Here is a 21,486-nt window from a genome sequence, read left to right as displayed (position 1 = left end):
CTGCAATTCTCTCTGGGGTCAACCTTCTTCCCTCCTTTGACAATAAGTGACCTAGATAGGTTACTTCTTGACAACAATATTGAAGTTTAGAAGGAGACACCTTGTGATGTAAGTCACAGAGATGTTGCAACAACGATACCGTGGCAATTTTGCAAATGTCCTCAGTATCTGCAGCCACCAATAAGTCGTCAACATATTGGATCAAGACTGCACCAGCCGGCAACACAAACGCATCTAGTTGGCCCTTCAAGGCTTGACTGTATATCGATGGACTTTCACAGTAGCCCTGAGGAGCACGCTTAAACCGGAATCTGCGACCACCAAGAGAGAAACCGAAAAGGTCTCTGCTTTCTTCAGCAATGGGGATGCTGAAGAACGCATTCTTCAGATCGATCACTGAAAACCAAGATGCTGAGGCTGGAATCAGAGTCAGTAGCGCCGTGATGTCGGGCACAACAGGGAACTGAGGAATCACAATTTTATTTACCTCCCGTAAATCGATAACAAAACGATAAACAGGTGGTTTCGAAGGATCAGTACGTTTCAGAATGGGCAACACAGGACTGTTGCACACGTTTCCCCGAGTCTCCTCGATAACATCTTTCTCAATCAGGTCATAGATAATAGCTAACAATACTCGTTCACCATCAAGGGAGATACGATACTGGGGAATACGTGGCAACCGCACATTAGATTTCAAATGAAAAACATAAGGGGAGATGTCAAGCAGGCCCACGTCATTGGGACCTGTTGCCCACAAAGATGCAGGAAGAGAACTCAATTCCGGTGGAAGCTTATCGAGAGACAAGTACATTGGAGAGATAACTCTCTCACCCAAAGTAAGCTTCACTCCCGCAGGAGAACAATACAAAGTCGCATACAAACGTTTTAGCAAATCCAGGCCCAAGAGATTTTCACCACACCCAGTGGTCAAAATCAGCGGAGCTTTGAGCTCACGCGGCCCAATTGTAAGAGGCAAAGGGCGTGAAACTGGATTGCTAACAGGGGCGCCAGAGAATCCAACGGAAACATTTGTTAAGCCAGACAAAGGTGCGCCAGGGAGTTTCGAATGCATTATGGAACTTTTCGCTGCACCAGTGTCCAACAGAAAAGGCTCAACGACGCCCGAGGTGGCAACTGCGACGTAAGGCCCTCTCTGATCAACCGGAACTGATACCACTCCCTCTCCTTGTCTATGGCTGTCCTAGTAATTACCGTCGTCAGCATCCTGATCGACGTAATAATCATCTACATTGTACTGAGCAGATCGCCCTTGTGACGATCCGCGCTGATCAAAACAATTATTGGAGTCAGAAGTGTTAGTGGAACGATCGTTCTGAGCACCGCGACCTCTACCACGTGATGTCTGTTGAGAACCACCACGACCTCCTCTAGACGAATTACCACTATTACGCTCATTGAGGACTGGACAATCGAATTTCAAATGACCCTCCTGTCTACAATAGGCACACTGATTGTACCCTAACGACGATCTCTGTGAGGAGGAATCATTTCGTGATTGTGACCTATTTGACTGAGACTGCGATCGATTACGTTGTTGCGAGTCATTCTGATTTGAACGCGGAGGGTACGCCTGTTGCAACAACACTTTAGTTTTGAGCTCTTTCGTTTTCTTGTCAGCACGATCGTTCTCCTCTTTCTCCCTATTCTCATAATATTGAGCCGTAGCCAATATTTGAGCAGAAGTAGAAACAGCCCACGCACTTTCAGAATTTCGTAATTTGTTGCTTAAGTCAGGCAGTAAATTTGAAACAAATTTGTCCACAAACAACCTCTGACCACCTTCGGTACCCATGTCTTGACCACTGTGGTCAATGAAAGCCTCCTCAAATCTCGTAAAGAAATCAGAGACGCTCTCATCCTTCTTTTGTTTGCAAGCGGACAGTTTGTCCCAATTTACCTTCATGGCTGGCATAAGCGTTTTCATCAGAGCGATAATTCTCTGAGGCAAAGCCGTAATGAGCTGTTCGGGTTTAGCCCCACCAATTTGTCGTGTGTCTGCCGCGATAAGAGCAGCCCAATCACCACCTAATTCTGCCACATGGTTTTCTTGACGAATCTTTGCCCATACCGGTTGCGGTACGACATTGCCAAACAGCATATCGATATCGGCAAGATTCATTATCGTAGCGTCTACGAGCTGTGATAATTCTTTATAATACCCTGCAGGATTTTTGCGGGGGTCAGGCAAAGATTGCTTCACCTGGAGAACTTCCGATCGTTTCCACGGGAGATGTATCCACACTCTCTGGAAATGTGGCAAGATCGGAGGTTGAGCTGCAGCATTACCCGGCATCCACACTGGTGGAACTTCACGCATGGGATACTGACCAGGCGCTGCTGGTGGTCCCTCAATGTCTTCTACAAACAATGCCCGAGGCATTATAGAAGGACGAAAAGATAACAACTGCTCAACAGCGCGTCGAACATTTGAATCGACTATCATTCCGCTCGAAAACTGAAGCTGCAGATTAGTCAAAGCGGTCAACACATCGTCCGATGCATCGGCCGATATTTGATCACGCAAAACTTTGCACATTTCTTCGAAAACGTATCTTTGTGTCGGTATATTGAATTGACAGAACGTATCAAGCACCGCACGTGGAGGATTTCTAAGAGGGTATCTCATCCAAGCCATCGCCATATTATATAATGCAGCACGTTCCCTATTACCGGGAAGCTGACTACGTCTTTGGGGACCGTCCGAACCAGCGGACTCAAGAATAGGTCCAAGAGAATTGAAAAAGTTAGCAGCAACAGAGGGGGTGCGACGTCGGGTAGATGGAGAAGTATAACAGAGGGGATTAACAAGAGAAGAGTCGGAAACAGACGAAACAGCAGGAGTAAGTAGAACAGGAGCAGCAGCGGGAGCAGGAGTATGAGGAAGTACAAGCGGTGGAGCAGTAGGAATAGAAGTAGGCAAAGGAGCAGGAATAGTCGGAAGAACGGGTACAGGTTGAGGAACAGGTTGAGGAACAGTTTGAGGAACAGGTACAGGGGGAACCACAGGAACTGCGGTACCCTGGGCGTACGGAGGTGGTGATTTCAGAAGGTAGGACAGTAAAGGGTCCTCAACTGATTCCTCTTTCTTATCCGACTCCATTGGCAAAGCGGGGTAACATTTATCTATAGACATACGCTGAAGCCTATCGAAAACTTCCTTTTCCTTTTCCTCCTTATCTCGCTGAAACTGTTCTGCTTTCTTTACTATGGCAGCAACTCCATCTCTCTGATTACGTTTTGTCTGTCTGATTTCTTTCTGTTTGGCTTCTTTGCGCCACAACCGAAAGGCATCAAACATGGCCGGCCTTGATTTTTTCTTAAACAATTTAACCTCGAGGTTATCTAAAATCGGGGTCTCGAAACTACCATGAGGTGGCCAACTAAGGACACCGTCCTTTCTAGTGTAACGAATCCAATATTCATTAAAGGTAATCGGACCTAACCCATGCTTGCTATATAATTCATAAGTTGGAGTTCCAACCGGAGGTATCGGACACGAGTCCTCCAATCGGGAATCCGCACCACAACGACTAAAACAACTGAACAAAGTACTACGGCCAGGCATCTTGCACACTAGCTGAGTTTCACAAACTTCAAGGGTTACGGGATTTACCAAGTCCCAGCAAAGAGCAAAAACCCTCGGTTTTTGGCGTCTGCAGACGTCAAATATCACAACAAAGAACCAAGTACTAAGAACCACAAATGCAATGGAACCATGCAACAACTAAGCACCCACAACTAAGGACTCTGGGAGCGACCCACAAATACTTAACTCAAAGATCGATGGCGTCACCAGGAAGGCCCGTCAATCGTCTCGCTGTACCAAGGTCTACGCCAGGCGCCAAAACAGGTCTACAGTCAGGGCAGCAGTCCGTCGCAGCCGTCAGGAGGCGGGAATCTTCGCGGGAAAAGTCGTCGGGCCACTTGTTTCGACAACAGGATCGATGAAGCGGGGTGCACCTACCCTCGGAGATTTCACACGAAGTTCCTCACGATCGTCGGGCTTGGACCGGTACCACTGATGCAGCCCCACGTTGGGCGCCAACTGAAGGACTGGGTTTTTCTAAGACCCAGCGGTGCCAGGGGACAACACCTGAAACCTTCGTGGGTAACCTGTTCCGGCGTACCAATGACAGAGACACGGGACACTTCCTTCGGCGTCAAAGATTCGAGGTTTATTACTGCAGGGAACACAGAAGTCACAAGAAGTACAACACGTGTAAGTTCTGGGAGACTGCTTCAAATTGCTACTGTGGGTCGCTCCTTTTATACACATTTCTCTCATAGGTTAACATGATACACAAAGGTTTACAACTTGGTTCCCATAATAAACGCCAGATGGGGTTGCCTTCATGTATTCAAGGCCCGGAACATAAGTACGGAAACATTTGGTGATTCCCAACTGTAAAAACCCATCTTCCCACCATTAGTACATTCCAATTGGCAGTAAACAGATCGAAGAAGGAACAGAAACAGGTGCAGAGGAAGGCAGAAACAGTGGGGAGATCGGAAAGGGTGTAAAAGGGGTGGTATCGGGAAACAGGGAACTTGTTTGGCCAATTGGTCTTTTACGTCCTTATGTGAAGATATTTATTGTTAAACCTTGTTACTCCCTACCCCCTCAAGTCAGTGCAGCTGCGACGCCCACATTCTCTGGTGTGGGTGGGTGGGATTAATTTCCTCTGGCAACAGAGCTGTGGACTGATTGTCCCGGTCACCTTATTGACTGTGCTTCTGACCATGCCCCTCTTTCTCTATTGGGTTCTTTGAACCCAAACTCCCCAAGTCAATCTCTGACCTTTTCATTGGTGCGCTCTTGTGCCCCTGAAGCTACTGTGCCCTTTGTCTGCTGCTCATGGGGAGGGGTGAGGGTTAGCCGCCTTCCCTCTAGGATCGGCCGTGCCTCCCAGTCAACCTTAAATTCCCCCGGCCGCTGGGCATAGCATTGATTCGTTGTGACGCTCCAACACCATGCTTCAGCACGTCAATGCACTGCTTGCAACCAGCTTATGATTGGGCAAAGTAGAAACTGGATCATGTTCCACACACTGCTTAATTCCAAGCCTGCACAAAGTCCCTCAGGCTAAAGGCCCAAACCCAGGGTTCAGAGCATTTGTCCCATGTAACAGCAGGGAATATTCTTCTTGTAACATTAATTGGTCGTCAGGGTGGTATTTGATGACACAGTGTTTAACACCGTAAATTAGCAGAGCATGGTGGACTTAACTTGATAATTTATTTGTCTATTTTGTACAGTAAGAAGCGTTTTAGGCACTCCATTATGCACTATTGTTAATTTGTGAATTAGTGAATTATGTATATTTCTAACTAACGCGGATTCAGATGTGCTTTGAATTTACAACTGTGTGCAGTCTGACCTCCAAAATACACAATTCATTAAATACAAGAGATAAATGGCAGCCTTTGTACAGTTATAAAGATGATTCTCTTAGCTCACTGTCTTTGTTATTAGAAACATGACTAATGCAAACAAGCCTAGAATTAGAGTTTGGTGGTCGAACATGATTGCTGGATCTCATTAAACTCCTGCTTCTGCTGTCGGCTGTCCAGTGTAGAGCCAGGTATCCTGCAAAGCTAATGGCAGCATCAATACCTTCACAGATTCACACCATGCTGCACGTGGAAGCATAGAATTCAGTGGGTGTGAAGTGGAAGGACAACAGGGTAGAAAACAAAGTCAAGAGCTCACAACAAATGTAATGATATGAGTGATCACAGTATGGTGTTAAGGATAAGATCGCACACGAGTGTTCTTTCTATCTTGTTTTAATGGATATGTGGATGGTCCTCCTACCAAAGAAGACCCACGGAGCATTAAAACAAGATAGAAAGCACACTTGTGTGCGATCTTATCCTTAACACCATACTGTGATCACTCATATCATTACATTTGTTGTTTGCTCTTGACTTTGTTTTCTACTTATCAGAAGGGTGAGTGTCCCCACCCTTTGGTCTCAGAGTCTTGGATTTCCTCTGAACAAGTAGCACCCACCAGTATCACCACTTCTCGATTACTCAACCACTACCTGTTGTGCGCCATTTATTTTTGAACACTCAAAACCCATCGCTGAACTCTAAATTGAAGGGCAACGGTGTACCTGCTCATAGCTGAGAGAAGCATCCTTTATTGTCCTTCTCTGAGCCTATGGGAATCTCTTGTGTTCCTCCCAGTATCCCATTTCTTCTGGGCAGTATTCATGCACCACAAATCGTGAGAGCATTCCCTGATATTCTCCATGGTTGCCCCTGAGAGCGAACCCGTATACTGTTTCTTCTCCCCCACAATGATTTAAAGTGATAGTGCATAAAATACATACTACATTTTTTAAACCTTCATTGTTTGCATTTCTAGGTATGGGTATGGTCCAAAGCTAAGTTCATCAACCGGAAGTATCTAATGGAGGAGCTTTATCAGCGTTTCATAGGCGGCGAGGAGGTTGGAACTGACAAAGAAAGTGATCCATTCTGGGACCCCATTGAGGTTATTCATTTAGGTTCCGCTCATATATGGCTTCAGTCTCTGGCATATTGTATGAAACTTGAAGAACAAACAGAACTTCTGAACTCTGAAGGGAAGGAGGAAGCCATATTGCTGATCAACATCATACCCTGCTCCAGTTCAGGAAAGTATGTACCATTCTTTTAAAATTAAATCAAAGTAATTATTCTCAATGAAAACATGCATGAAAAGAAAATGGTTTTAAAGGAAATTCAAGGGACTATTACTATTTTATCTCCTTTTTATTAGGTGTTAGATCCACTTAAAATGTACTCTAAAATATATAACAACGGTGCTAGGGCTTCAAGATCGATTTGGTGACTCATGGGTAAAGTCCATCTAGGTTCTAAATAGCATTTGCTTTCTAGATTGAATGTTTACTACAAGCCAGTTAGTTAGCCATTAAAACAAGTTAACCATCTGACCTGTTTATCTTGGCCACATGATATTGGTTCAAATACATTTTGAAATGGGCAGGATTTTCCCATCAACATGCAAACAACTTTCATATTTAACTCGGCTGACGCTCACAATCAAAGCAAAGGGATGCTTAAATGCATATTGACAGAGTGGTCAACTGATAACACACCAGATTTCTTGGAAGAAATGAACACACTTGCTTTATTTCTTGGTGAAGAAAAGTGATTGTAGGAAGTAAAGTCATGCAACTTTCTATTTTACATAACTGTGTGAAATTAAAAGTAATGGTTAACCCTTTATATGCAATGATTAAAACACACCAGAAAACAAGTTTAGGAATGCAAAGTATTCTGAATGGCTCAGGATGAGAGATTCACTTAAAATGCAAGAGCAGTGACTTAGTGCCCAAGCAACTGATGGAGCAATAAGGAGGAAACAAATTCAGAAAATCAGTGCAATTAACAGAAGGCAGGAGAGAGAACTATCAAAAGGCTTGATCAATGTTTTTATACCATTGTGATTACATCATCTCTTTTTTTATCTAAAGTCCTATTTATTCCTAGCAATTAACGTAAATACATAAGTCCAACTCCATTTTAAGTAGACTGAGACTCAATTTCCTGTAGTTTTGCAGAATCATCAAGAAGTCTGCCTTTGATGCAGATTTTATGTGACCTTTTCTTTCCAAGAACATTTGGAAGTGTCAAGTCACTCTAACATAGACATCAAGAAGACATGTGATACAACATCATTCTGGAACAAATGCCTTGTTATCTGAATTTCAAGGTCAAACAAGAACTATAGCCAAAACAGTGTAGTCTGAGTTGTCGTATTTTTACCTTATTTGTTTAGACTAGCATCTGGATTTATTGACATAGCTCATTGGGTATAGCAAACATTCCTAAGGCGAAAAATTCCATCTTAGATAAGATGTGAAAGGACTGCCACTTGCCCACTTGGCAAGAGAAGTGCTTCTCTCCAGATTATCATGCAAGTTTCTGCCAGAGAAGATTCTACCTGCCGGAGATGCTGCGGTATTACGGTTTCTCCTCAAAGCTGATATCGAGCCGGAACCCAGGATTTGCTCGTTTTTGCCTTTAGCAGGAAACACAGCTTCACTGACTCCTGGTAATTACAGTGATCCAGCGGGTCTAAAGAAATTCAGTCTCATATGTTTAAACTCTACACCACAATACTCACAATTATTTTTAAAATTAAAACTAGGCCCATTCTCGACTGAGACCTGTGCTTTGACCTACTGAATCATATGACCTAATTAATCAAATATAGCAAACACTTTAATTAAGTCATATAAATAGGCAATGGATTAACTAATGGCAACTCAAAGAAACTATCAAGACCAGCTTGTCATTTCAAAATCTATTTATTAATTTTATTTCAAACAGAAACATTTCTTTTATTAGCAATTTTATTTCAGCAAATTAATTCATTAAAGGCACAACAGACTAGCAAGTTCGAACCAACATCAGCATGAATAAAAAGCTCAAACAGTTATTTATTTATTTCTCCATAACCTATTTTCCTATTTCCCTAACTTAGCTAAAGAAAAAAACCCTGTAAGTAAAGTAAAATCTCTAAGTCTTACGTGAAAGGGAAATCTGGCAGCGTCTCTGGAGCACAGGAACGAACGAACGGTGCTCTTAGCAAGGGGGCAATTCTTACAGTATTTTCCTATCTAAAACTAACTAAAAGAATACAAATATTCAAGCAGAACAAGATTTCATTGGTCAACGAATGTCTTCTGATGCGGTCATCCGACTCTCGCATAGCCAGAGTCACGTTTTTTCAAAAGTGCCATTGTCTATTAGTTAATGTCACTAGCAGCTTCCGAGGAAAGTTACATTTGACAAATACCAATATCACTTCCTTTTTCCGCTGCCGAACGACAAGTGTGGCCTTGACCATGAAGCAATCTGTACCACATGTCCTAAGCTTCCACACAGCCTTTGTTCTCAAGCCTTTCTCCAAGAATTAATGTAGAAAAACATTTTCACATTCCAGCGTAGCTGTGCAAGGCCCACTTTGGCTAAGCTTTTCGGACGTCCATTTTAGAAGTAGGCCACAAGCCTTTTAGAGTGAGGGTGAGTCTAGTATACAAGGAAACACAAGACAATAATTAATTCAAGAAATTATTATTATTCTGTTACCCACCCCTCTACTAAAATTAACCCATTAGCTATGTTACCTAGTTTTGCATACAAACAAATAAACAAACACAGACACATGAGACGACAATACATAAACAAAAGCACATTTAAAAGAATGCACATGCTATTATTTTCAAAAACAGCCGCAGTTAATAAATAACAAAACAAGAGACAAAGTAAATATATTATTTGAAGCAAAATGACAAACATGACAAGAGCACAAATGATTAAACCCGCGTGTTGGTGATGATGTATACTATTCTAGGTTGAGTCAGTAAACATGCAAATCATGCGACACACATTAGTAAAAATAAAAATCATGAGAGTTTAATTTGTCACAAACTTTTTAGAAATAAATCTGAAAGTCCGCTCCATCAACTCCCTCATCTGGTGATTTTAAAATCACCAAACAAAACCCAAAAATGTATACTAAATTTTACTTTTAGCAATGACATATAATGATTTCTCTCAGTATTAGTAAGTCTAAACTCCTGTCCCATCAGTCTGTCTCTCTCTGGAATTATCATGTTGAGTCCTACGGAACTCATCCATTTCTATCTCCTTCTCCTGAGCTTTTCTGAGTTTATAAATTCTTTTCTTTTCCCTCACATGCTTCTTTCTTTTGTGAATCATGCACCTAATTTTCAACAAAAGTGTCACTATAACAATAACTATAACAGGGTAAAGCACTTTGCCAATGATTGAACTGCCAATGTCAGCAAACCATTCCTTGATTGCCCCAAATCTTTTTGCCAAACGTTCAGAAAAACTGTCATCTTCCATAGGTTCTATTTCAGTATGAAATTCTGTAATATTCTTAATTAATGATTCAATATTCTGGCTTTTATCTGGGATATATGTACAGTAGTGCTGAACATGCAAAATCCCACAGACTCCTCCCTCTTTTGCTAAAAGGATATCTAAAGCAAGCCGGTTTTGCATAACCATGCTTCTGGTAGCAATGAGCTCTGTATTGACCAACTGAAAACCACCTGCAGTATCAGTGGACAATCTATCAACAATTGTGGAAACCTTTCTGATCTTTATTGCATTCAAGGTAATTCCCACCATAGGAATTATTGCACCAAAAACATCTCCTATGATTTCTGAAAAACTTTCTCTTTTCATCCTATTCAGGTGTTTGCCAATTTCAAATGATCCTTCTCCATTTCTGTCAACATGGAAATTTTTAGGAAAGACAAGACCAAGGTAACATGTGCCATACCAATGGTCAGGAAGACTGAAATATGCTTTATTTCCACAAACAAAATAAATCCCTGGGAAAATTGGGTCTTTGCCACCTTTAAATACCCAACCCCCAATAATTCGATAAGTGTCTTCACATTGACTAGCACCAACAAAATAGTTATCATATAGGGTATTATCTCTTCTAATACAAAGCTTTCCACTAACTGGTTCATCTATATGTATGGCAGCAAATCTATTTCCACCATTAAGTTTCTCATCTTCTATCTGCCAAAACTTTGATTTAGTTTGTTTCAGCATTTCATTCCTCTTGTAAATTGCTCTTCTCTCCTCAACCTGATCAAGGAAAGATCTTTCTTCATCCCTCATTTTGCAAGTTAAATTATTCTTGTACGCATATTCCTAAGTTAATTGGTTTGTAACCAGGAAAAATTCCCTCATCTGTTTGGCAGGCTTAACTTTGTTAAGACTATTCACAACTTTCAAATTAGCAAAGATCTCGTCAAAGTCTGAATAGTAGTATTCCAGACGACCAGTTTGATAGAACAAGCTTGATATAACACTGCATGTTATTCCATAAGTAAGGGGAAGCATATTGTACTTAACCCCTTCAGTAACAGAACTAGGAAGCTTAACACATACGTAATAATCCTTAACATCCATGACTCTAACATATTCTGAAAGAAGTCTGGAAAATGAATTAGTAGAAAAATCTCCAATTGATCTGTCCTGATGGACATCTGGTTTATGCTCAATGATTCTGTTAGTTTTGCCTGCAACATCATGATCAACTTGTTTTGTTTCAGTTTTGCTTGTCATATTTACTTTTAAAATGCTCCTTATCAAATCCAAAAGGGAAAATGACTGCTAAAATTAACCAAACTAAAATAATCAAAATAACACATATAGAAGACATTTTGCAACATCTTTTAACCCCTTCCATGCTCATGACGAGCTCAGCTCGTCATGAAGCACAGTTGAGCTGTGCTTATGACGAGCTGAGCTCGTCATGAATAGAGGGAGTTCCCCAGGGCTCCTCCCTCAGCCCGACGCTCTTCAACGTCTACATGGCTCCACTTGCCCCCATCGTCAGAACCTACGGACTCAACATCGTGTCATATGCAGACGACACCCAGCTCATCCTCTCCCTATCCAACGAGCCCAACACTGCCAGACGCAACTTTCGAGAAGGCATGGAAGCCGTCGCCAAATGGATGAAAAACAGCTGCCTTCAACTAAACACCAACAAAACAGAAGTACTCATCATGGGCCCAAACCCCGACGCCTGGAGCGACACCTGGTGGCCCACCGCCCTCGGAAACCCGCCAACCCCCACAGACCACGCACGCAATCTGGGAATCATCCTGGACTCCGAGCTCAAAATGGACCGCCAGATCAACTCTGTCTCATCTTCCTGCTTCCACACCCTCCGCCTCCTTCGTAAGACCTTCAAATGGATCCCCCTCGAACACCGAAAGACAGTCACTCACGCCCTGGTCACCAGCAGACTCGACTACGGCAACGCACTCTACGCCGGAATAAACAAAAACCTCATCCGCAAGCTACAGAACATCCAGAACGCCGCCGCAAGACTGGTCCTCAACCTGCCAAAACACTGCCACATCTCCCAGCACCTGCGCACACTCCGCTGGCTCCCCGTCGAGGCGAGAATCACCTTTAAGATGCTCACCCACGCACACAAGGCCCTCCACGGCACCGGACCAGCATACCTGAACAGCCGACTCAAATTCCACGCACCCCAAAGGACCCTACGATCAGCCCAGCTTTCCTACGCCGTGGTCCCCCGCACCAGAAAGACCAGATCGGGAGGCCGCTCCTTCTCCTTCCTCGCGGCCAAAGCATGGAACGCCCTTCCGCTCCACCTCAGACAGACAACATCGCTCCCCATCTTCGCAAGAAACCTCAAAACCTGGCTCTTCGACAGACCCCCTCCTTGATGGAATGGAACCTGCACCCCCCCACCCCCCCACCCCTAGCTCCTTGAGACCCTTACGGGTGAGTAGTCGCGCTTTAACAAACTCCTGATTGATTGATTGATAGGGATTCATAGAATGTCAGCACAGGAGGGGAAACCCACTAGCAGCCAAGGTGTTAAGAATTGCACACCCAGAATTATCAGCGTTAGGCATTTTGCTCAAATAAAACAAACATTTAAAATTTTTACAGAATTAGTATGTATAACTGTATAACACACACCCTCCCCTTTTAATTTTTTTTTAAAGTAACCCTCTAACCGCTTTTCTTCGACCTTGCGTCCATAAAAGTATTCAGCTAACACAATTTCTTAGACCTTGTGTCACCTAACACAATTTCTTCAGCCTTATGCCAAAAAGGAAACCAACCCTAACTACAACTAAACCTCAATCATTGTCACTATTTTCTTCCAAATCCTCTTGGCTACTGCTGCTCACTTCAACTATTGGTGGTATTATCAAATGGACTCACTCTGGAGATTTATACTTTTGATTAGGCTTCAATGGTCTCTTACTTTTTCTGTTTATAACTTCAATTTTCTTTCCAACTTGTCCCTTTTTGTCTGTTTCACCTTTCTGACTTGTTATTTCATTGATCTGTTCTTTTGATTTGTTGACCAATTTGAATTTCAAATCTTCTTTAGGCCAAACATCACCTTTTCTTAAGAGTTTCTTCTTAGGCTCAATTTCATTACTTTCAGCTTTCCAAGCTCTTTTTCTGAATCTTCTTATTTCCGATTCTTCATCACTGTCATCTCAGTCAGTTTCAGAGATTTCAATACTGTATCTAGGAACTTCTTTACTCAGCAGTTTCACTCTGTTAGGAACAACGTCTCTGTAGCTGGTACTTGGCAATTCGTCTTCTTCTTCTTCTGGAATTACTTCTAACTTCCCAGTTTCAGAATTTCCGTTCCTGCTTTCAGAGCTTTCAATCTGCTTTTCAATACTCTCCTGACCTTGAATCTCTTCTGACACAGTTTCCTTTTCAGTTCCTTTTTCTAGAACATCTTCATCATTTTCTGAATCATCAACAACAATGTCTAGTTCTTTTTCATTTGATGCTTGTTTTGCTTCTGATTTCTCCAGATGTCCACTTCTTTGTCGATCTTCAGAATCTGGATTTTCTGGATTCTCTCCCTCCTCAGAATCTGAATCTGATGTAGTTTCGTCACTGTCTTCCTCAGGGTTATCTGGTGCAGGTACACGAAGGGTATTTTCAAGCCCCTGCACTTAACAGCATTAGTTGTGACCAAAATCACTTGCCTTGCTTTCTGCCACCTGGGTACCAAACAGTTCCTTCTTCGATGAACCTTTGTTCTGACCCAGTTTCCTGGCAAAAGATCATGAGCTTGCTCCTTTTCCTTTGAAATCACATCTGTTCCCACCTGATGGAATACAGAGGTTACCACGTCAGAGAGTTGCTTACAGTAGTCTAAAACTGCACTGTCATTTATTGCTAGCAACTTTCCAACTGGAATATGAGCCTGTCTCATTACTCTTCCCATAAGAATGTCATGAGGACTAAGACCTGTTTTCTTGTCTGGAGTACTTCTCAAAGACATCAAAACAAGTGGAAGAGCATCTGTCCACTTGATTCCTGTAGCTAGACACATTTTTGAAATTCTGTTTTTAATTGTCCCATTTATCTGTTCTACAACACCTGATGCCTCTGGTCTATATGCACAGTGCAGTTTCTGTTTAATACCAAATGCTTCACAAATTAGTTCAATGAGACTGTTTTCAAAATGTCTTCCGCGATCACTTTCAATAGTCACTGGAAAACCATATCTAGGTATGATCTCCCTCAAAAGCAATTTTGCCACAGTGATTGAATCATTGTGACGAGTTGGGAAAGCTTCGACCCATCTTGAAAACAAACAGACAATTACAAGAACATACATGAGCTTATTGTGTTGAGGCATGTCAATGAAATCCATTTGCAACCTGGTAAAAGGACCACCCTCCTGACCTATGGTTCCCATGCTTACCACTGTTTTTCTGTTTGGATTGATTTGCTGACAGATCAAACAACGCTGGCAAAGTGACTCTGCAATGACCCTAAATTTTGGATTATACCAAGTCTCCCTGAACTGTCTCATCATTGTGTCTCTTCCTAAATGACCTGGTCCATGGTACATCCGTGCCATATCAGCAATCATGCAATTAGGCATAACAGGTCTTCCATCTTTGTAAACCCAAATTCCATCTTCCTCTCGCTGTCTGCAAACCTCCTTGAGCCATGTATTTTTCTCTTCATCCTCAGCCTCATCTTGTAAATCTTTTACTCCCTGCCATGTTTCTACTACAGATATTAGCATGAGAGAATTCATTACATGTTCATTATTCCTCTCCCGATTAAGTGAAAGATTGTTCTTTGCACAATAACGTGCAGTCTCATCTGCGAAAGCATTTCCTTTAGTAATGTAATCCTGACCCTTTTTATGTGCACCACATTTAACTACTGCTATTTTTTCTGGTAATTGAATGCCATCAATTAGTCTTTTAATCAATTTTGCATTTCTGATCGGAGTCCCTGCAGAAGTTAAATAACCTCTTTGAGACCAGAGTTGCCCATAATCATGGACCACTCCATAACCATACTGACTATCAGTCACTATGGTAACTTTTTTCCCTTCAGATTTTTCACAGGCACGAATTAAAGCAACCAATTCTGCTATTTGTGCTGAACGAATTCCTTCAAGAGTTGAACCTTCAACTATTTCAGAAACTGTGCAGATTGCATATGCTGCTCTCAGGATTCCCTCATCTGTTCTTCAACAAGAGCCATCCACAAAGTAAACAATATCTGACTCTGGTAAAGGTACATCTTTAATGTCCTTCCTGGGTTTGGTACAGTATTCTAAAACATCCAGACACATCATCATCATAATCAGGAGTCACATCTGGCAAAAGTGTGGCTGGATTGAGATTCAGACATCTCGCAATAGATACATTATCTGATCCCAGAATAACTTTCTCATATTTCGTTAATCTATTGCTAGACAGGTGTTGTGTCTTACTTCTAGTAAGAAGTGTTTCAACTGAGTGTGGTACATATACTTTTACAGGAAATCCCATTATGATTCCTTCACTTTGCTCAAGACTCACACTTGTTGCAGCCACTGCTTTTAAGCAACTTGGCAAAGCCTTTGCAACAGGAACAAGGACAGGTAAAAAGTAGGCTATAGGTTTTCTCATGATTCCATGTTTCTGAATTAGAACTGACAAAGCACAACCTTCTGTTTCACTGCAATACAGTTCAAATTCTTTGTCATAATCTGGCATACCCAGTGCAGGTGCTTCACAAAGACATCTCTTTAGCTTTTCAAAAGCTTCTAATTCTGTTTTTGTCAAAACAATTGGATCTTTAATGTCTGCTTTTGTTAATCTTTGTAATGGTTTTGCAATAACTGAAAACCCACAAATCCATTGTCGACAATAACCAACCATTCCTAGAAAGATTCTGATCTGTCACTGAGTTGTTGGTGGCTGTATTGCTCCAATAATTTTTATTCTCTCAATTGTCACTTGTCTAATTCCTTTTGCAATCCTGTGACCTAGGTATTTAACCTCTTGCTTGCAAAACTGTAGTTTTGCAGGCGACACTTTATGCCCTTCATCTGCCAAACGATTCAGAAGTGTAATAGTGTGAGTCACACAATTTTCTCTTGTTTTTCCTGCGACAAGAAGGTCATCAATATACTGGACTAAAGTTGACTCTCCAGGCAACTTTAGATCTTCCAGGGACTTTTTTAATAACTGATTAAAAATAGATGGACTCTCTGTATACCCTTGAGGGATAAGACACCATGCTAATATTCGATCCTGGAACCGAAATGCAAAAATTTGCTGGCTATCTGGATGTAAAGGAACTGTAAAAAAGGCATTACACAGGTCAATGACCGTGTACCATTCTGCATCATGTGGAATCTGATATAAAATTACTGATGGATTTGGTACAACTGGACAGCAAGGAACAACTATTTTATTAATTCTTCTCAGATCTTGAACTATTCTGTACGTTCCGTTTGGCTTTTTAATAACCATAATCGGTGAATTACATGGGCTGCTCTCAATTTCTTTTAAAACTCCTTGCTTAATGAATTTCTCAATAACAGGTGTTACACCTTCAATTGTTTCAGGCTTCATTTTGTACTGAGGAACATTTGGAAAATCTATTCCCTGCCTTACAGTAATTTTAACTGGGTCTACATGTTTCATTAAACCCATTTCATCACCTGTCAAATCCCAAATTTTTTGATTCACTGCTTCTTTCAGTTTTTCTGGTAAATTGTTTTTATCAAAAGCAGGAAACATTTTGCTTTCTTCATCAACCATTAACAATGTCAATTTGTACAACCCATCTTCTTCTAAGGTTTGAAGCTCAATACCTTCAGGTGAACAATATATTTTACAATTCATCTTACACAACAGATCCCAACCTAATAGGTTAACAGGACTGCTCTTACAGACAATAAATCTGTGTTTGTCTTTGTTATTTCCTATTTCGACATCTACAGGATTTGTCAGAATAGTTTTAATATGCTGGTTAGCTACACCAACAACCTGGATTGTATCACCCGAGAGAGGAAGATTTTCAATTTCCACTGACCTAACAGTAGAACGGGTAGCACCAGTGTCCACAAGAAAAGTGATATCTTTGTCATTCACTTTACCATTTACAAATGGACCTGACTGATCTACCTCTAGAGTGGCTCCAAGTACACACTCTTCTTCCCCCTTCAGGCACCGTCATGAGCAATCCTCCGAATCGCTGCTCTCGTTTTCCTTTACTTGTTCAGCTCCGCAGAAACCTGTTTCCGGATTGTACCTTTGTGTATTCATGCAATTTGGCAAAGGTGGCTGTGGAATTTGGCTTTGCTGAATGAATTGATTCTGCTGCTAATTCACTAACTGTCACTGTAGCTGTTGCTGCTGACTTATTTCATTTAACTGTCGCTGAAGCTGTTGCTGCTGATTTATCTCACTCTGCATCTGTGGATTTAATGGTGAATTCTTTACATTTCTGGGCGGACTTTTACATTCGTGCTTCCAGTGTCCAATTTCCCCGCAATTAAAACAGGGTAGCTTTTGTTTTAATTCTTCAATGTTTATATTACATTTTGGCTTATTTGTAAAATTCCCTTTAAACTTGCCAGGATTCTGGTTCTGCTGAAAATTTTTATTTTCCAAAGCTGCTATCTGTTGCTCAGCTATCTTCACTTGCGCCCACATTGCCTTTTCCTTGAGTTTCTTTTGTTTTGCATCTATCTCATCACTGCAATATTTTGCCTTTCTCAGGATGTCATCAACTGAAAGTGCTTGCCAACCTACAATTCCAGTCCTAATCATGTCCCCTATTTCAGGTCTCAGGCCATAAACAAATCTGTAAATGAAGTGGCTCATGTCACTTTCACTTAATTTTTCATAGCCACTGTATTGTTTAAATACCAGGAGCAATCTTTCATAATAGTTCCTGATTAGCTCTGTCAATTTTAGCCCAATCTACTTCTTTTGCAGGAATTTTGTCTTTCAACCAGACAATTACTTTGTCATAGAAATCCATGACAGTGTCTGAAGGAGCACCTGTTACTCTATGCCGTTGTGGTTCCTCTTTCGGCCAACCCACAGAAATTTTGCATTCTGTCCAAAGATCTGACGGGACAACAATGTCAAAGAAACCATCAAGATCAATCCACAGAACTTTGGAAACTTTGATAAACCTGTCTACCTGTCGATACCATTCCACTGGCTTTTCTCTGAGTCTAGGAAAATCATTCGTAAATAGTAATATATCCTGTCTTGTCCACGGAACATGAACATAACCTCCACCAGCTATTTCTCTCATTGGAAATTCACCAAAAACTTCTCCCCTGTCTCTCTTGTCTTCTTCTCGCTTTTTTGTCCATTTAACTCTCCATTTGCTTAAATCACCTAATCTTTTCAAGAACACAAATAATTCTTTTATGTGAGTTATTCTGCCTGTAGTATTAAGATTTTCTATGTCCCTTTCAGAAAAATCCACTCTGTAATGCTTTTGTAATTGTTTCTGACGAGTTAAATCTATTTCCAATTCAGCAGCCACCTCTTCAAACTGTTCATATTTATTCTTGGTTTTCCATTGTATACTCTTGCATATAAAAAGCAATTCATCATCCTGATATTGTTTCAAACAATCAGTACCAATTGTGCCAATAATCAATTCCTCTAAATCTGCTTTTAATTTAGCAACATCAAGCTGTTTTGATTCAGGAATTTGTGTTAACTCTGTTCTATTTACAGAGCCAGAATCTGATTCTGCAACTGATGGTGTGACATTTGACAATCCTTGATTTAAAGTTAAATTTGGCATTGTTTTATCTTTATGAATCTCTGTTAATTCAGAAGAAATATTTTCAGCCACTTTCTGAATCTCTGCATTCAAAGGATTCGCTATTATTGACTGCCTGTTCTCATTTTGATCAAAAACTGGTACAACAGGACCAATTGTAACTGGTACTGTCACTGCTTCCATGCCCTTTGTCAATTGTTGAATTAATTCTCCCTTTGCTTTTTAGATAATCTGTTATATTTGGAATATCAGGCAGAGTCTTTTTATCATTCTTCGGAATATTATTTCTAGAATTAGAATTTTCTCTCGGGGATCTTGTTTTACTCCTTGACCTTTCTCTATCAGGTAGTCTCATAAATCTGGGTAAATCCTCAACTTCCCTAGGTGCAGACAGAGAAACACCTGAAAAACTTCTTGGAGTAGAATGTGAACAACCTGGTTGTTGATACGGCGGAGGACTGTTAAACATATCCTCTAAAACTGCATCAAATTCTTGATCTAATTTACCTTTCTCTTGAGAATTCTTTTGACCTGTTTCTATAATCATTTCTAATACCGGATATAATTCTTCCTGCATATCACCTTTCCTCCAATGACGTACTTTATCCTGATGAGTTTCTTTATATAAACTCCTTGGTGTTCCCCAATTTTCTCGCTCAAGCTCCATCATTTCAATTTCCCATTCAACTAAGGCTTCAAATTGAGTGGGTCTGGGTCTTGGTGAAAGAGCCATCATTTTATCTCTTAAGTTTCTTAGAACTTTAACATTAAATGACCCATCCTCCGGCCAGGCTAAAACACCGTCTCCCCTAGTACATTGCATCCAATTTTCAAACCAGAGAACGGTATGATATCCATATTCTCCTTCCATATATGCTGTGGGTGTTTTATACTTATGAAGCAATTTTCCACCACGTGATTTTCCACCACGTGATTTTATCATTGGCTTGAGTCTCTCCTCCATTTTTTCTGTTTTGCCTCTACTGTTTTACGATGTTTTGCTGGTATATGCTTTGGGCGCCGTGTCACTGCTGATCAGTGCCATAGCGCAAGTGCTCCCTATGTTAAATTGATGTATCTATTGTATCCATGTTTGGCTTATTTGGTTTACTATCAGTCCCTCGTCTAGTGCACCCAGAGTGCCGGGGCTTGTAAACGCAAATGCCGCTCGTGGGCTTGCAGCACGTGTTGTGCCACCCACAGGAGCGGCCTCGTAAAAGAATGTCTACGGGTCGGTCATTGCGAGACCCACGTGCAGCCTCGTGCTGTCACGCCGGCCGCGCAAGTATACCTACTTGCCAGCCCTCCAAACCTTCCCTTGGCTTCATGTTAGTCACCCCTATGGTAGGCCTTCGGGCAGGGTGCATTGTAAGCCTGAGGTAGGACACGCCTGACCAAGTTGGCATGTCCTAATAGTGAATTACCGCCATCTTGGTCCTTCACTATTGCGAGGTAGCCTGCTCTCCATTGATTAGAATGGGCCGCCGGGATTATTAGTACTATGATCCTCGCTGGCTCGGAGAGCATGGTGCAATGTCGAGTTTGGTATCCCTGAACTCGGGGTTTAATTACGCATCCGTTGGTGTGGATGGTTTTTGGACTCTGGGTTCGAAAATAGCACTTTTAGAAGGTGTCTATTTTCTTGTCTAACCATATCTGGTTTCTGCTGGTTTTGCGTGTGTGTGACAGGAGCTGGGTGGCTCCCCAGGTCTGGATGAGTCAGTGTGGGATGAGTGGGACAGTTACGTTGAGAGTAGGGGGAGAGTAGTTGTTGATAGCCTGCCTTGCCTGATACAATGCCGGCTCCACCTCCTGCCAAGCGGCTGATGGCTCTGTGCCTGCCATGGACGATCCTAGCCCCACCTCCTGCCAGGTGGCCATTAACTCTGCTCCTGCCAATGTCAATGCTGGCTCCACCTCCTGCTGGGCGTCTGAGGACCCAGCCCTGCTCAGTGAATAGGCCAGGTGCTTCTGCCTGGCTCCGCCCACAACGGACCCAGGATGTTGGGAAACCCCTGGCATGGACAAAGGGATCAAAGACGAAAAGGGGTATAAGAGTAGGACCCCTGAACCAAGAATTTAGATCACTTCTGACAAGGAACCCTGTAACCAAGGACAAGAGGCCTGCTGATCTAAGGACTGCCTACCCCTTCTGCCAGTGTGCTGTTGTTGGGGGAATCCTGCAGTGCTTCTTTATTTTTGCCAAGGAACCAGGAGAGAGGAACTGTGTGTGTACTCTCACGCTTGCTAAGAAAATCTCCAAGGACTGGAAGAGTGCCAGTCTCCTGCTGAAGTCACAGGGCTAAAGGACTTCATCTGCTTAAAGTGCTATTTTGCTGGAACCGTGAATCCAGCACCTCTGAAAGAGTCAGCAATCACGACAACCGAACGCTAGGCCCAACCGACGCCAGCAGCAACGCCAGTGAGTGGGAGTACGGCTCTAGCTCCAGAGGACCTTGTGTCTGCACCGCTGCTGATCGCATCACCTGTGTGCCCTTCGACGCCGTGAGCGCTGCTCACTCTGTGCAACCGCATCATCAACGACGACGCCTGCTGAGGCCAGATCGACACCGAAGACGCGACGCCGGATTGCCCGACGCCGCTGATCATCGTGTGCTTCATTTTCCTAAGGTACTGTGTTGTTGGGGGTCCGTGTGACTCCAGGCTTGACGTAGCGCTCCTCGCGGTCGACGCCGAACCTTTGGATTAACTTTACCTTGACGTCGTGTAGCCCCCGTGCGGGTTACCCTGTTGCTAAGAACTGCATTGCCAAGAAGAAGATTTGCTTTGATACTAAAAACTTTGTGCTAAAGAAGAAACTAC

General features: G+C 42.2%; 1 protein-coding gene across 1 annotated transcript in view; it reads left to right on the top strand.

Annotated features, from left to right (window-relative positions):
• The window catches only part of LOC147708518 (kinesin-like protein KIF28), a 685,351-nt gene that overhangs the window by 438,903 nt on the left and 224,962 nt on the right, over positions 1–21,486 (top strand). Inside the window, exon 16 of the mRNA XM_086927203.1 lies at positions 6,398–6,672. Coding sequence (XP_086783329.1) covers positions 6,398–6,672 — 275 coding nt within the window. The remainder of the gene's footprint in view (positions 1–6,397; positions 6,673–21,486) is intronic.

The sequence above is a fragment of the Lissotriton vulgaris genome, chromosome 6 (assembly GCF_964263255.1).
Source record: "Lissotriton vulgaris chromosome 6, aLisVul1.2, whole genome shotgun sequence".
Lineage (NCBI taxonomy): Eukaryota > Metazoa > Chordata > Amphibia > Caudata > Salamandridae > Lissotriton > Lissotriton vulgaris.
The sequence above is the reverse complement of the archived record's forward strand: the minus strand, read 5'-3'. Positions and strand labels throughout refer to the sequence as shown.